Source organism: Garra rufa, chromosome 20, assembly GCF_049309525.1.
Source record: "Garra rufa chromosome 20, GarRuf1.0, whole genome shotgun sequence".
Taxonomy (NCBI): Eukaryota; Metazoa; Chordata; class Actinopteri; order Cypriniformes; family Cyprinidae; genus Garra; species Garra rufa.
The window spans coordinates 30,045,589-30,063,906 of NC_133380.1; the positions used below are offsets into that span (position 1 = coordinate 30,045,589).

At 40.4% G+C, this 18,318-nt stretch overlaps 1 protein-coding gene across 1 annotated transcript; it reads right to left on the reverse strand.

Annotated features, from left to right (window-relative positions):
* Positions 1–307: 307 nt before the first annotated feature.
* Positions 308–17,618, reverse strand: vgll4b (vestigial-like family member 4b). Its single transcript, XM_073825725.1, has 4 exons — positions 17,433–17,618; positions 10,316–10,532; positions 4,995–5,118; positions 308–2,683 (listed from the first exon to the last, which is right to left on the reverse strand). Exons 1-4 carry the CDS (start codon positions 17,591–17,593, stop codon positions 2,439–2,441), a joined length of 747 nt encoding a protein of 248 aa, XP_073681826.1. The 5' UTR covers positions 17,594–17,618; the 3' UTR covers positions 308–2,438.
* Between the last annotated feature and the right edge of the window lie 700 nt (positions 17,619–18,318).

An 18,318-nucleotide genomic window follows, 5' to 3' on the forward strand; every position in this document is an offset into this window, starting at 1 on the left:
ATCCTGATATGTTTTCCTCAAAAAAACAATTTCTTTACGACTGAAGAAAGAAAGAAATGAACATTTTGGATGACAAGGGGCTGAGTACATTATCTGTAAATTTTTGTTCTGAAAGTGAACTCTTTTAAATTTCAAAAAGTCAAATTCAGTAGTATTTCAAGCACTTTAAGCACCTTGTACGAACCCTGTTACTGATCAAACTCTAGTAAAATGAGTGTAATTTTGACATTAAAACATCACATTTTCCTGAACATTTTCCCAAGTGTAATCACTTGTTTTGGTAAAGGATGAATCATAAGTCACGGGCTGTGGTTTAAGAGCACTTTATTGTTCAATGAGGCTACTTAAAAGTACAAAACAATGGCCTGCCAAAAGTTTGTTTTATTCCAAGGAGAAACAAGGCCATGAAATGAGGGTATAATACAGATTTACAAATCATTAAGAAGTACACTCGAGGTGCAGCGAGAAGTGTTTTTAAACGTTGGTTTCTTGTCGTCGTTCTCCTGGAAGCGCACATCAAATAGAAAATCTTGTCGCTCAAATCCCAAGCGATGGTACTGGAGTGGAGTAACTCACTCAGACTCGAGTCCGTTTGTTCAATTGTCTCCAGAGACAGTTGAAAGCCTCCGTTCAGAAGTGTGTCGAGACTCAGTAGCCTTCAGAAATAATACACAAGTGGCTATTACACTAACGCAGTGTTTTCATAGAATAACTGTGTTCCTGCACTTTAACCTTAAACAGACAAAAACTACAAACAAAAAAGATCAACTTTTTTCCTCGAGAAAAAAAAAAAAAAAAAGCATGATTACAATAAAGGACAAGGGAAAATTAAATAGCTACATATCATTAACAAATTAATTGTTCCTCAAAAAATACCTACGATTTTTTTTCTCTGTACATTCGTTACGCACAGCGTAATGATGGTCTTATAGTTTCCTATATAAAAACTTTTTTTTGTTTTTAAGTAAGTGATTTACCTACAACGTGTGTCACAAGCAGAAAGTGAGAAAGTGTCCTACCCAGGAAACTGTTAGTGAAATGTGTGTGCGACGGACCTCGGAAAGGAGGTCTCGCGTAAGATACGGCAGCGACAAGAGCAGAGGGTGAAATCAGACTTTTGAAGAGTGCGTCGTGTTCGAATTGGGGGCCGATGGAATGTATCTGCAACCTCTCGTCAGAGTCTCTGGTTAGTAGCTCTACTGAACACGACGTTCCCTAGCGGAGGAATGTATTTCGTTTCGGTACAGGCGGACCGTCGGAGAGGCCGGGGTCCGTTTCGACAGCCGAACGCAGAATTAAGAGAAGATGAAGAACAACAACAAACGCGCACGCACGCACGAACGAAATTAGCTTGACGTTTTCGGCAGATTGTCAACGCTACAGTTGACCTGTCCATAGCTGCTAATGCTTCTTTTTTCAGTCATGCAAAGCGACAGCATCCTGTACCACGGATTAATAACATACAAAAACCAACCATTAATATATAGATGGCCTGTCCGGAGGCTGTTTTCTCTTTTGTATCTGGCAGCTACCACAATGAATATTGAATAGAAAATAATAATATGGAGTACAACTGTACCAGCAGTAAGTTTATCTAGGACTGTTACTGACAAAAATAAAATCAAATCTGAAGAAGAAAAAGGCTAAAAGTATTACGATTGAAATGTCTACACAATAATAGATACCAGCTATTTTTTTTTTAAAACATGCACTTATAAGCACTAGTTTACCCTTAAACCATCTAACTCTACGAAAACCACAGTGCCTGGGGAAAAACCAACCCGAAACGAGAAGAATGCCCACGTCTGCCGCAGTCCAGTTGTGTCAGCACCGTAGAGAAGCGAGAGCCAAAGCGAACGAGAACAGGTTCCCTCCCCCTTACCAAGGTTTCCTGCTAAAGCGACGTGAACCGCACCACCTGCGTCACCCTGCTAAACGTTTTCGAAACATCCAAATCACGCATATCCGACGCTAAACTGACACCACCTCTGGCCGTCCATAGTGCAAAATCAGTCCAGGCCTTCCATTTCAAGTAAACACATACAGATTCGGGAGAGAGACACAACCAGGCGTGTGAGAGACAGAATGCGATGATGGAAGAATGGCTTCTGGGTAAAAGGTTTGCATCAGCGGTTTCTTTGGTATCTGAGGCAGATGGTTCGATCTCTGGCTGATTTTATCTCCAAAAACAAGAATAAAAATAAGGTATGGGCATCCCATAACGCAACAGCCAAGCTAAAAGTATACTAGCATACTTACAAACAAAAGAAAAAGAAACAAGAAAACAAAAAAAAGCACAACTGAAAGTTAAAAGGAGCACCTCCTCGTCGTGCGTTCTTATGTACACAGCTATACATCAGCTCTGTTAAAACATGCATGGTTGCTTTGAGAGTGAAGCGGGCTGGAAGAGGCGGGACTGGGGTGCGCTGGTCCTCTTTTCAAGACACGAGGGAAGGGGAGTGATTGTGGTTGACCATGTGGCCGTTGGGAGACGAGTCTGGGCTTCCGGAGGAGCTGCCCTTGGCTTTGATCTGCAGCCACGTCTCTCCCAGCGCCTTGGCGAAGTGGTCGTCCACCGAGCCAGTAATGGACACCGAGTTTGTTACGGGCTCGGGCTCCTTGTAGTTCTTGCCCAGGCTGCGGCGGAAATGCTCCTCAATAACGGGGTCACAGGCTGTGTTCGCTGAGAAACAGAGAAACGCTGCTTAGTACATGGTATGTCAAAGAAGCCAACACACTGCACTTTCCACAGGTAGGGAGCAAAAACTAAACATTGGGGCATTCGTCTGAACTGATTCATTTGTATTATTGTCTTCTAAATTAAAATGTGAAACGTAACTATTATCAGAAAACTGAACCACCTGTATGTCTGCATGCATGTAATAACACTAACAGCCTGCAGGCAGAGTCCAGACATTTCATTTCCCTTGCTAAGCTAGGAAAAAAATGTATAGGGTTTCATTACTGTTATGGATGTGACACAATAGACATTTTGAGAGACAAACACACTATGCTGGGAATCTGTAAAGAGTCACATCTATAACTCATTACTATAGTTGATTAAAGAAGGGAGAACATTTTTTCAATATATCTACTTAGCTTTGTACAAAATGTTGTGAATAATTTTAATGTAAACCTACAGAACTGGAAGGCATCAATAGATTATTTCATTTTAAAAAGCAGAAGTGAACTTGTATTTCCCTGATACATTGTTACTAGAAAAATGTCTTTCTGAAACCATTAAAATATGGCTGGCAGAAATATCTAGTACTGATGCATACTAGTGTTGGGCGATATGCTCAATTTTCATATCGTCCTATCGTCAGCCTGTGAGATCGCCGATACACAATACTATCGTGCTAATTTATTTAATATGTAAATGTGTCAATATGTAATAAATTCCTTATTCGATTAAGGGTAGTTCATGTGACCGACACAGTTGTGAGTGTACAGAGCGCTGACGGTTACGTTAGTTCTGTCGGAGAGGTTCAAGTTTACTTTCGGTTTCATTCTCTGCTATCTTCAGTGAGTGGTAAATGTGCGTGCTTGAATGTAAATGAATGCATCTTTCTATACCCGTCATATTGCGACGTTACCGCTGTATGTCTGATTGTTGTCATCAGTTCATGTTGTAGTTCAGTTCAAATAGAATGATGAGAAACGGTGCGCGTGTAATTCACGTGCGTATGTTTAGCGCCATTTTATCGCATTGTAATTCTTGTTAACGCATACAGATGTTACTGAGGTGAATGTTTATGTTTCCTATATACAGACGGATTCTGATATATCGTATTTCATTCAGCCTAAACCACATTTTACTACCTCTGTTATCCTAATGACTGTCTACACTTAATTTATGTATGATGAATAAATCTCTTACCCATTTTCACTGCACACATCTGCCGTGCAACGCGGCCACTCTATGCTTGTGTTTATACGACGGCAAGTTTCTGAGGCATCCTAGAACAGACTCTCCGTGCTGCATCGCTAAAGTTCGGTGCCTTTTTGACGGATAATAATAATAATAATAATCGTCTTACTATCGTCAAAGGCATCAGCAACAGGCGAAATCTCTGACTATCAACGATACACGATACTAACGTCTATGAGCATAACCCTAATGCATACAGGTCAGACAATGCAATTTATTTTAAATGTGCAAAAATATAATTTATCCACCTAAAGGTCATTGAGTCCAAAATATTGACAATATTGATTGACACAACATGAGATTGTATTCTTTTTTTTTAACGTACGAAAGTTTCTGGATGAAAAAATGCAATAGCCTTTTTTCTTCAACACGGAAGTAAGCTTATGGGTGAGACTTCAGTGAGACTGGTTCATTAGTCATTATAGCGAAACATACAGTAAATGGTTAAACTGTTTGCAAAACAAGCCAGTGTGCTCAGAATTAATATAACACATTCACATAATATGGTAAGACACACCAGTTTGCAATATCAAGCAACAAAAACTATTTTGTACAGCTAAAAATAGCTAGACGTGGATTTGGACCGATATCCAAGCGTTTACGGGGAAAATAAGGTAGATAGTTTGACATTTATCAGTTCTCAAACATACCAAAAAATAACAAAAAAAACTCAATCTGAGTGAACAAATATATTCCCCACAAATAAACAGATTTTTTGAATTATGAAACTTGATTCAAAACTTAAATATTGAGCTGGTTGATCTTGACTAATGCTGTCAACATCACAGTTAAATTATCAGAACAATTACAAAACCTAATCAAATGAGATCTTACTCCAGAAATATTCTTAACTGTGTCACTTCATGTCATGTCACAATGGTTTAATTTCTTCTACTGGTCATTCCAAGTTTACCTAAATTTATCAAACATATAGTTCCACCTGTAAAGGACATGGCATCTTTATTATTATTATTATTTTTTTATTTTTTTTTATCAATTTTTCCATTTGCCCCCATCTATGGAAAGTGCCAGATCTGATCCGGTGAGGTTTGCTGGTACTTACAGTTGGAGGGTCTGCGGTAGTTTGAAGTCAGGTTGGGTGAGCAGCCGTTGTGAGACACGGTGCAGTGGGTGAGGTTACAGTTACGGTTGTTCGCTGGGGCACATGTGATCACAGAGGGACGATTCTGCACACAACACAGATATTACATTAGCAACAGAGGAAGTGCCCAAACAACACAAACGGAAGAACAACTAGTCATTTTCAGTGCTTTTAGATATGTCTGCACTGTAGAGACCTACAAAATGTCTAGACTTGCTGTTCATGCGTTGAATTAATAGTGTTCCGTTCACATCAGTGGATAGTTGAGCTTCTTCCTAAAACTGAAAAAAAATCAAAACACTCTTGCTGGGCCAAAACTGTTCTAAAACCATGTTTGGCTACATGCCAAAACGAATCAAAACTCAAAGATGAACTTTGATTCTAAACATCAATATAAAGTCAAAGGTACTTTATCATTTTATTTACCTTAAAACAGTACAAAGCGTTGTTTCCTTTAAAGGCATAGTTTACCTAATAATGAAAATGATTCACTCACTCTCACGTTTGTTGACACATGTTGACTGACCTTCTTCTGTTGAGCATAAAAGAAGTTCTGTCATGACAACTCTGAGAGTTTAGCATGGTAATATACATGGCAATGTTAATGCGTTTGGTTTTGAGAGATCATACAAAATGCATGTTATTTTTTTTATTTAATACTGTCCTGAGTAAGATATTTTACACAAAATAAAAAAAAATAAAGTTCCTCAAAAGTTTGGCAATTCTTGGTTCTTAATACTGTATGTATGTATTTACCTGGATGATCTACGACTGTTTTTTTTGTTTTGCTTTGTTTTGTGATGGTTGTTCATGAGTCCCTTGTTTGTTCTAAACAGTTAATCTAAGCACTGTTCTTCAACAAAATCCTCAAGGATCTTTCAGGTCCAGCATCTTTTGCATATATGAACCCTTTCCAGCAGTGAATGTATGATTTTAAAAAAGGTTTAAACATTTATTTATGCTCCAGAAGAAAACACGATGCATCAAGAGCCGGGGGTGAAAACCTTTTTGAACAGGATGAAGATGTCCAATTTTTTTTTTTTTTTTTTTTTTTTTTTTTTTTTCCATTTAGTACTGCCTTTCGGAAGGAACAGAAGATACTTGCATGATTCCCAGAAGACAAATTAAGTACAATTTACCTTAATCTTAAAATTTAAAAAGTTCTTAATGCATCGTGTTTCCTTCTGGAGCATCAGTGAATTTAACCTTTTTTAATAGTTGTGTTCAGGTCCCTCAGTTGTCCTCAGAGTGAAAAGATGGATCTCAAAATCATACAGTCACTGCTGGAAAGGGTGCAAATATGCAAAAGATGCTGGAAAACTGAAGAATCTGCAGGACCTGGAGGATTCTTCTGAAGAACAATGCTCAGTATAACAGAACAAACAAGGGACTCATGAACAACCATCACAAAAAAAAAAAAAAGTAGTAGATCATCCAGGTAACCACACACAGTATTAAGAACCTAGGGTTCCCAAACCAGTCCCTCCAGAAAAACGCGATTATGCGATCGCATGATTCCATGCATAATCAGCCAAAGTCCGCATATTTATGCGGGGGACGCATTTTTTCAAATACGCCCCACTTTCGCCGCATAAATTGCAGATTTCCGCGCGCAAAATATGCGGGCTTGCATGATTTCATAATCCCATTTCCGTTTGGGTCTTTGTCTTCGTTCTTTCGAGTATACTATTGTGGTCGCGCGTTGCCGCGACGTTCTGTCTTGCCTCACTTCATTTTCGCCTGCCTGACCAGTCCACATCAAGTGAACTGGACATCGAGAGATTGTGAGACCCGAATATTAATCCGTGTGGCCGTTTGGCCATCCCCGCACTGTTTCAACTGGAGGACTGTGTTTGTGGGGTTCGTATGGTACCATTAGATTGTTGTGTGGATGAAATTATAAGTTGATGTGAGTGGTTTGAATGTGGTCTGTTTGTTTATTGTTGGAAGCGTGTGCGAGTGTGTATATGTACGAGTGTGTGAGCGTGAGAAATCGGTACTAAGGGTTGTGAGTTTGCGTGATCTTATGGAGTAAATTTTGTTGTGTGTATATTGTTGATGGACCAGGTGTAATGTGATTGCATCTGTTATTTTGTTGCTTTTCTATTTTTGTTGATCAATTTTTCTTTTTTTTTGTGTTTATTGATTTGATTTGATTTATGGTCATTTGATTTTTTTTTTTTCGTGTTTAGTTGATTTTGACTTATGACTATTTGATTGTATTATTTTGTGTGTGTGTGTGTGTGTGTGTGTGTGTTTATTGATTTATTGTAGGGATGCTCATATTGACCGTTTAACCGTTAACCGACAGTAAGAATTTTAACCGATTATTACTATCAGTTAAACGGTTTAAAAGGGTTTTTTTCTATTCTTTTTTTTTTTTTTTTTTTACGTTTGCTGCATGGTGAAAGAAATAATGCTATTTGTAAGTTATCTGTTTACTCACGCGCGCATGTCGACACGTGCAGTGTGGCTGTACAGACATATTTCGCTTCACCTTTACTTAGTAAACTGATGTAGTATATGCAACTCAATGGCAAGTGGCGTTATTGGGTTATCAGAGAGTGAATCCGTGAGTGAATGTATTCAAATTCTGAATGAATTATAGTCTAGAAAGTGCGCAATAGGCGCTCCCGTTACAATCACTGGAAAGCTATCACTCATCCTAGAGTAGTTCATCGCAATCTCATAAAGTTATTAAAAAGTAATAAAATAACCTTTAGACTGCACAATTAATCTCTTATTTATATAATGCCAACACTTTGTTTTAATAAGAGAGTTCGCGAAAGTGTAGAAGTCAGCAAAACTGAAACCGGCACTTTGGTTGGTGAGTGGATTGTAACATAGCCTCCTCTGATTGGCCACAGTGATAATCAAATCAACATACATGTCTGTGATTGGCTATTGCTGAACGCTGTAAAACACGCGCTTCTCCACACGCATATGACAGTGGATGGAAGTCCCGAACCGCAATTTGAAAGGGTTTTTGTGATGGTGTTTTTTTCGCGGATCTAAAAGTTAACAGGCAGCGGTCCTGCCTATCCGTACAGCATGTGGACATGTTAAAAACTAGGCACACTGAGGTATTGGCTGGCCTGCTATATATTTTTATGTCTGACGAGAAGAATAAGACCGGTACAGTTCTTCAAAGCGCATAAAAGGATTCAGTGTGTTTTAGTTTTGTCATCATAATTAGGTAGTTATTTAATTTATACATATTTAGTGTAGGCCTAGTTATATTATTCTTTTGTTTTTTTCATTCAGATTTTCTCTGTTCTCAGAACCGCTGCTGATGCGCGATAATTTAAGTATATGTCAATACAGCTTTTGTTGTTACTCTGTATGCTGCTGTTTGCACGTTAAAATAAAACATTTGCTTGTATTTTTAATGTATCATCACAGATACTCGTGCATTCTATTTTTATTTTAAATTATTATTATTCTAATTTTATCAGTTAACGGTTAATGTTCGGATAACGAGCAGCGGTTGTCGGTCAGGAAAATTAACCGAAATGAGCATCCCTAATTTATTGATTCAATTTGATGTTGATTTTGTTAACTTTGTTGGACGGGCTAAGTGCTGACCACTCTAGGTCCATGTTAATGGGTACCCTTGTTCACTGAGTGATTTTGTTCTTCTGATTTTTACACGTGTCATCTGAATACACGTGTTTTTGTGGTGAAATGAGTACATTAGTGTACGTTTGAAGTGCGTAGTGAAGTGGAATTGGGGTAGGTTGGTTATTTCTCCTTGCCATCTGATGTGTTACTTTTGATTTGTCTAATTTGTTAATTTTTTTGTTTTGATTTGGAAGCCATATATAACCCCTTGTGTCCTAAATTGTGTCTGTGTGTTTAGCTTTTATCCCAGTAATAATAAAATATTGTATCTTTTTTTCTATATTCACGTCTCTGCTCTATTCTTGTGGGAACAGACCTGGGTGTCTTTGACCATTATTTCCCTGGGAGAGATTCCCAGGGTGGAGTAGTCGATGTTATAATTATAATTGAGTCCAGAATAACGAAATTCACCCCTTACGGTGCTACATCTGGCAATAAGTGTGTTGGGGGAATCGCTTTTTTCTCTCTTTTTCACCAAACCGCAGTTTTTGCAAGTTCCCGCTATTTCATCGCATAAAATTGCATAAATATCCCGCATATTCAATCGCATTTTTTAAGAAAACGTGCCGCATAATCAAGGATTTTTGCCCGCAACAATCACAAAAAAACGCCGCGTTTTTCTGGAGGGACTGCCAAACCTTTGAATAATTTCAGCTATTTTTTGTCTTGTGGACTATGTGTAAACATATTATGTAAACTATCTTACTCAGGACAGTACAAAAAAAATAACATCTCTCTTATTTTGTTAAAATTATTCACATTTTCACATTTCCCCAAACGTTCGCATGCCACTGTACATGAAATAACCCCTACATATAACATACATGACATTACTCATAGCAGATATATACAGGTGGAGCTGGGGAAGTTGGAGGGTTTCTAAAGCATGCTGCAACTGCTACAGCAAGTACTAGCTGAGTATTTGAATGTTAAGCAGCAAGCTCATTGGCTGAACAGAACCAATCAGCTGTGCCATGTGTCATCTAGAGTTTCATGACAGAACTTCGGATATATTTTGAAGACTGTTGGTAACCAAACCATTCCATTCCCACTAATTTCAATTATATGGACAAAAAATACAAGTAGTCAAAAAAACATGGGAACCAAGACTATTTGTGACCCTGGACCACAAAACCAGTCATAAGGTTAAATTTTACAAAACTGAGATATATACATCACATGAAAGCTCAATAAATAAGCTTTCTATTGATGTATAGCTTGTTAGGATAGGACAATATTTGGCCGAGATACATCTATTTGAAAATCTGGAATCTGAGGGTGCAAAAAAATCTAAATACTGAGAAAATCACCTTTAAAGTTGTCCAAATTAAGTTCTTAACAATGCATATTACTAATCAAAAATTACATTTTGATAGGTTTACAGTAGGAATTTTACAAAAAATCTTAATGTAACATGATCTTTACTTAATTTCCTAATGATTTTTGACATAAAAGAAAAATCAATAATTTTGACCCCTACAAAGTATTTTTGGCTATTGCTACAAATATACCCCAGCGACTTAAGACTGGTTTTGTGGTCCAGGGTCACACTTGGTTATCAACATTATTCAAAATATCTTTTTTTGTACTCTACAGTAAAGAAGTCACACAGATTTGAAATGACATGAGGTTGAGTAAATGGCAATTTTTACTGAAGTTACCTGCTGGCGCTCAACGGGGCTGACAGTAGGTGAGATGGCGACAGTGCGGTTGGCGTCCACGTTTTTGGTCAGTGCGAGAGGCTGGTCCATGGCCAGGCTGGGCATGTGGGCGTAGAGGTGACCACCAACGAGACTCATTGGTGTGCCGATGCGCTCTATGGGACTGCGGCTGCGATCCCGGGGGTCCTTGCGGTAGTCCCCATTGGCAGGCTTGCCTCTGCAAGACAAACAAAGGAGGGATTGTACTGAAGCCCACGTCCAACGGCACAAACAAGCAGAGCTATTAATGCTGCATTCAGCGAGCCTGGCAAGAGCGGCGCACCTCCCGCGAGCAGTCGCGATGACTTGATAAGAAGGGTTTGTATGGAGTCGATGTCGCTTACGTTCAAGCATTCGTTTAGTGTGCTCAACAACAAAAAGCTACGGCTGCTGTGTGATCTCTGTTGTTTTAAAGAAAGTTTTGTTCCATTCGATCAAGACTGTCAAAGCTCGTCTCCAGCTCTACATTAGCTCAGATCGCTCGTTACAAAAGGCCCTTTCCCACTACCAACCTCCTTTCCTGTTTTTCTTTTCCCCCTTAAAAGAATAGACACATGCAGCAAAGCCCAGAAGCGCTATTCCACCCTTCCGGAACGATCGGTCTCCTGTTGCCAACAGAGCGGAGGCCCAGCGAGGGGCCAAGTGCACTATTCAAAAGGCTTCATCTGTGCTTCACAGGAAGAGAACTTAATACCCTTCACTGGGCACACAAGAGAGCTGAACAACAGCACGGGAAGAGCCAGGCGAACTCTAATCAGGTATTTGAAGGAAATGCTTTCAGCGCAGAATTTGTAACCTCAGTTTGGTGACCGCTGTCCACCTTTGGGGAGGACAAACGCTGTAGATTTTGTCGAGTCTCAGTTGTGTGGGCTGCGATCCTTGAAATCGTCTGTTACTTGGCAACGCCATTGGCGAGCGAAGGATCTGCAAGTAAACCGTTACGTCGACCGGAAATTACTGTCCTCACGATAACTAATGGAAAGCTGTAGAGGGAAATCTACAATCTTATTGTCAGAAACTACTCCTTCACAATCCCCTCCTCAGCGTGATCCGCTTTCAGTGTAATACATATGCTGTGTACACATGGCGTCTAAATGTGCTAAAGAACTTGAGATATCATGTTGACAGAACCACAGTGAGCTGAAAGGTTACACCATGTGACATTAGAAATGTGTCAAACAATGGAAAAGTTGCTATCAGTAGAACGGCTTTACATTACATGAGAGAGCAACTCGAAATTAAACATTCTTGACTCAAATATCTCTTCGACAAAATTTACAGCAAACTATCTATTGTTGCATACATGTCCACATTTACCATTTTTTCGTAGGAAAATCGAATAAGTTCAATAGGAATTTCACTTTAAATATTTTACAATGCAGATTCCGCAGAAGATTCTGGATTTTAGTCATGCAGACATGCATTTGGGACACACAGATTCACTTGTAAACCAAAAGAAAGCTGCTTTGTTTGAAAATGACTTCTGGGCTTGATATATTGCTACACTATTGTGGAATTTGGCCAAAATGTTGCTACTGTGAACACACACACACCCATAGCACAAGAACACAAAGTTATATGTGGTTCAGAGGCATATTATTAGCAGGTCAGATCTTAGAGGCGCACACTAATACTCAGAAAAATCTGCTGAAAGCCTCTTCACCCAAGATCCTTTGAAAACAAACAGCAATGAGGCCCTTTCATGAGATCTTTCAGTTCCCTGCTATTCCTCTCTGATGTGAGCTAAACGCTCTGGCAATATTCCACCAGTGCTTTCAAGACTCTTGCTCCGAGAAGAAATGCATTTTCCCCATTCAATTCAGGATTAGGAATCACATTCACATGAAGCTCTTGTGTGATCCAAGCATCATTGAACACATCACAGTCAAAACTAAAACACAAGTATGCAAAACCAGAAGCAATCACTTTTATATGACTTTAAGGGTGTACTCACACTAGGCACGGTTGCCGTGAACCGGGCTCGAGTACGATTGCCCCCCCCCACTCCCCCTCCCCCTCTGGCCTGCACTCACATAGGGTTTCAGCATTCGTGCCGGAGCACGCTTACGTCATTATGTTGCGATGGTTTCAGGATAAACAGGAAGAGCAACGCTCTCGCTGAATGTGAAATATTTTACTTTGTGGATAATTATTTTAAATTGTTTGGTCCGTGGTGGTCGACAGCCCTCTCACTGCATATTGTTAAACAGGTCTATCGCCTTTGTGACACGAAAATTTTCACGCAATCGTGCTGCTCGTATGAGGAGGTTTTCAATTACCAGCTGAAGTGCAGCAAGGACTTTGCAGCTTTGATTACAGACTATAAAAACGTTGATTACCTCGCAAAAGTGTGACATCACGCGTCCTGTTCCGTGCTCCAGCACGGTTAGCGCTCACACTGCATGCGAACCGCGCCCGAGTCCAACTGAACCGTGCTCTGGCCCACCTCTTCCAAGCGGGCCAGGGACGGCTAATCGAGCCGCGCCCGGGGACGGTTAGGAGCACTCACACTAGTCAAACGAACTGCGCTTTGGTGGTCAAACGCACTCGGGCACGATTCAAACTGCCTAGTGCAGGGCTATTCAATTGGCGGCCCGCGGGCCCAATGCGGCCCGCCAATCATCTTCGTCTGGCCCGAGGGAGCAGCAGGTGGCTTGAATGGTTTTTGCACTAATTAGTTTGTCCACTAGGGGGCGGGCCAGCCAAAAAAGAAAAGCAAGAGAGCCAAGAACAACAACAACAATCTACCGGAGATCGTAACATAATTAGACGGCAGATTTGTCAAGCACTTGTAGGGCTCTAGACTGCGACCAAATGGTCGTATTTCTGCCGGTGCAACTAAATTTTGTTAGCAGTCGCAATGGCGCGACCACCGCATTGTTCAACTCATAAGCGCTGCTATTTCTGTTTCATATGAGAAACATTAAACGGCAAACGAAGCGAAAGAGAAACCAAAGCGGACCGTTTATCAGCTCGGACCGCAACGCAAACACACTTGTCCAAGCTCAGAACAGCCGGGAACCAAAGTTGATTTCGCGACACTGTTACTGCACAGTGCTGCGAGATCCAGTGAAAAGTGTTTGAATTCGCCCAGAATGAATTAAGGTTGCTGAAAGATCAGTGAGAATCATTCAAATTCTGCTCAGAATTCTGTTATTAACAGCGCTGATGTAGGCTATGTCAGACAACCAGAAGTCACACCAACTTAAGCATAGTCGAATGTTATTACAGTATTCATTTCAGGCTTTGTACAACCTTTTGAGAGAGTTATTCAAGCACTTTTCAATGACTTTCAAGCATTTTGCACAACCATTTTAAGCCCTTTAAAGCTCATGATCCAATTTGAATGTTATTTTGATGGCCAAAGGATACTTTGTGGTAAACAAACACTTATGTAAAATTAAAAACATAAAATAACGATTATTACCAGTATATGGCAATAATAATCTGTATATTTTATGCATATACAATTTATAGTTTATGTAAAGATTGTTTTAAAATCACCTACATTAAAAGCTGTTATATATTTCAGAGCCTATTAAATGTTGGGCTTTCAATTCTACTGTAATGTTGAATGGACATAATTAATATGTAAAACAGAGAAAATTCATTTTCACACCAGACACCAGTAGCAATATTGATATCAATACTTCATTAATAATAGGCTACTTGGTAAAAAGATGGTATTAAACACATATTTAAAAATACTTTGTTGTTTCTACCTTAATTCTGAGGTTCATTGTGAAATTATGACAGTATAAATATATAAATATGCAATTATTCATGATTACTTACAAACAAAATGTGTGATTTTTTTTTTTTTTAATTGATTGACAGACAGCACCTTAACCTTTTATAGATGTTGGTGTTGGTAATATTAGTTCATTTTAGTGAATATGCATTTCAATGTAATTGTATAGGCCCCCTAGAAAAAGATCGGGACGGCCCCCATCCCCTTGGCCCGCTTCAAATTTCCAGTTCGATAATCCGGCCCTCAAATGGATCTAATTGAATAGCCCTGGCCTAGTGTGAGTACACCCTAACAGTTCCACCAAAAACTTGTTAAGTCAATGGTTTCCATGCTGAAAGAGTAAGATGAGTGAGGTAGGTAGTCTATAGAAGTGATGTGAACTCTGCTAGACTCACTTTAGTCACAGATGCAGGCCAATAAAACTGGGGACATTTTCTCATAATTGCATTTCATAGCCATGCGGCAAAACCTCACGATTCCACCACAGATCTTGGCAGGAAGATTTCGCTCTTATTTCTCCTTTAAGTCACTGGAAGCTCGCCCACAAAGATACAGGAAACATCTGGGAGAAATCAAGGCGAGGAAGGCAGAACCACAGGATACAAACAGTCCGTTCTTTGGAAATGTACTTCATCTAATAGAGCCGCCCCATTCACGCTGCTCGATATTAGCCATATTTCTAGCATTCTTATAACACGGCAGGAGAACAAATCATTAAAACCATTTATTAATAGCATGATAGGTTTAACTACTGCAACATTTATATTTCTTAATGAATTCATTAACTTCCCATTTGTAAATCTCAAATGTGGTTACTGAAGCAACTAAAACATCTTGGCACATTGATGATTTCTGGCTCAGGTTTTAAAACAAGCAGCCAAAGAGGTAAATGGCAGTTTGAGAGTTTGGATCCATACCACGTTGTGTATAATCAGTTTAAAGCATTTGGCTAACTGCAGACTTCACTGCTTTGACAAATTATAATCCAAACATAAGCGAGCCAGTCATGTGTTTGTTTATATATAAAAGTTAGCAGAAAAACATTATTTTATAAAGCCTAACCACGCTGGCACGGCCGTATCATGACTCTCCGTTTGGCTGGCCATGGATGCATGAGAAAGACGAAGTGTCCAAGTTCCCAGCAGGAGCACGGGCTGCTTGGATTATTCCCTCTGAAATCAGATGGCTTTCCTTACGTTTATAAAACCCCTGGACATTAGGGGAAATCAAGGTGAGATCCTGAAAAGCATAGACATCTGTTGCATTTATGATTGCAGTACTTCAAAAATCAGTCGTTTAGTACACAAGTGGGACTCTTATTTTGTTGTCAACAGTGTGACTTATTCTGCAGTGGGGCGTCTCCGGTGGGACAGGCCGGAGCAGGCTTCCAGAACACAGTGGGCTGACCGGATAAGAGGCCCTTTGTTTTCACGGCAGCAGTGAAAACGAGAAAATGGCCCCCACCCTGACACGAAGCCCACTCCACAACAATATGTCTCCCTGAGTTCCCATTTTATTAGCCCTACGAGGAGGCTTCATCCAGCGCTCCCTCACTCCTGCTAATGAGGAGTATTATCTCTGTGCTTCAAACTGTTTAGTCTGGCACAGACCGAGAAGACCAGAACAAAACCATACAATAAACTAACACATTGATTATCAAAAACAAGCAAAGATGAAACGTAACTCTAAACATTCGAGGGCCAGAAATGCTCAAAATAACTTTTAAGCACTGGACAAAAGATTACAGTGAGAAGAGACACAGGAAGAGAGATTTCCCAGCCCCCACTCGCTCTTTCCCTTCTATAGAAAACACCCTCATGGAAACCTGAGCCGCCTCCACCGCTGCCTCAGCCCATGGTGTCCGGTGTCAGCCGCAAACTCCCAACAAAAACAATCAAGAGAGGCTCATTCACCTCCACCCCATGAAAATCACATGTCCTGGAGCAATACAGAGGCAAATGAACAATTTAATCCTCAGAGTTCAAATGCAAATGAATTCCTACTCTTGAAAAACAAGAAAACATTTTGCAAAAACATTCCCGAAACTCCTGGCCCGTGTGTACTAAGGGTAGGACTGGGTTTTGACACAAATTTCACGATTCAATTCTGATTCACAAGCTTGCGATTCGATTTTGATTATTTTGGATATACATCAGGTACAGCACAAGGTTTTTTTTTTTAGGTAAATGTGATGTTAAGACACTGCTTACAAGCCGTCGCGCGGTTGAAACACTAAGCAATTACAGGAGACATGATACAGATTTCGCCAAGTTGTACTCTTTCTTTTAACATACCTTTGGGTGTTTATTCATGTTTCCATGCTGAAACATGAATAACATGGTATTAAAGCAAAGGAGATGATTGTTTGCCCTTTGCGCTGCTGCTTTTCTTGAACTGAGGCACTACAGCAATCCATCACTCCACATAAAACAGTACCAAAACAGCATACTGTTTGATTATTGTAATGAAATAGAGAGAATTTGAAATCTGGGACTTTGTAAATCACTGTAATATTCAGAAGGCCTTGAAAGGAATCTGGCATTAGTCACTTCAGATGAGATGTGGCAAAGCAAGTTGGTGTAAAGGGCAGTCGTTGTTATGAAACTACAATCTGCTCCAGAGTCCGTTCAGATCCAGCTAGCACTGAGCATTGCAGAGAAACCTTTCAACTGGCAACAAGCTCTGACGGGTTGCCAAGATGAGGATGAGGATCAAACAGTGTTTATGAATCTGAAAATGAGAGCATTACAAAAGTAAACCTATTCAGTCAAAGTTTAAAACAACCTGTGCTGTTAAATTTGCACACCCACAAACGTCAAAGTCCTGAGCATAAATCAAATTAAGTTTGTCATGCTAAGACGCTTCTGTTGTTCTCACTGGCTCCTGCACTTGGGTCCTAATTTTCCAAGCAAATTGCAGGTCATAAATTAGCCTGGACTGCTCTGCCTAGCACCAGTGTGGCTTTTCCCTGCTGGTCTCTCGCGACTGAATGCCGATCTTCCAAACGGGGCTGGAATGCGGGGAATGCTCTGCCATGAGGGCACGGCCAGGCACTGCAAGCGGCCATGTGCTCCGGCTCTGAGTGTCGGAATCTCAGGAATTCAAGGCCTCGGTCTTCAGCACATTCCCAGGCATTCTCAACGTTCCTTCTGCAGGAACGCCGCCTGCACCGCCTTAACTTCAGCTGAGTACGACGCTTTCTAAAAAGCACCCGATTGCCAACCCGAACCAGCTTTCAGATCTGGTTGAGACGGCAAGCTGTGAACGTCTGTCAGCGTGTCAGATGAATCCAAAACAAGACACGTGAAATTAACTGGTTCCACTTACAACTGTGCGGCAAACAGCCGGCTCATCTTGGCCACATGCTCGCTGTTACAGTCAATGTCATCGTCTGCTTGGTCCCCGCTGTGTTTCCTCTTGCTGGGGCTGATGGGAGGAGGGCCCGTCCTGTGACTGCTGACTGCAGAGGACAGAGACATGGCCTGCATTCTGGACTCGCCTCTCAGAGCAGCCTCACCTACACCAAACACAAGAGAGTCTGCATTAATACACATGAAAACATATTACCTACTTGAGGAGACTGTGTTTTTGTAGGTCATGTGAGAAGTTTACTGCATGATTTTGAAAGTAATTTCCAGAGGTTTCAGTGGCAAAGACCATGTCTATATTTCAGTATATGCTGAAAACATCCCCCAATAAAAATAATCCACATCATTTAGATAATTTAGGGTGTGTTCACACTTGTCATGTTTGGTTTGATTAAAACAAACTCCAGTGTGGTTGCTTTGTTAGTGCGGTTTATTTGAATAAGTTTGAACGCTGCCATCTAAACCCTGGTGTGCACCAAACCTTATTAAAGGAAAGGATGAAGCTGATTGGTTGGTTCATGTCATATGGCCTGCGGTGAGCTTGCGGAATTTTGAAAAGTTGAGATGTTTTTATCTCGGTGCGGCGCGGACGCGCTGGAAAAAAACGAGCGTGTCGCACCGCGTCGCTTCCATTACGAGCGCGCATACCACGCGTCTACATTTGAAATAACAAACTTGAGTGCGCAAAAGAGGCTTCATGTGAACGGCCCCTTAGCCAGGTCAGTTGTGTGGGAACATTTTGGATTTCATGTTACCTATGATGAAGACGGGAATAAAAGAATAGATCGAACTGAGACTGTGTGCAAGCATTGTGGAAAATGCATATAATATGCTAACGGCAACAC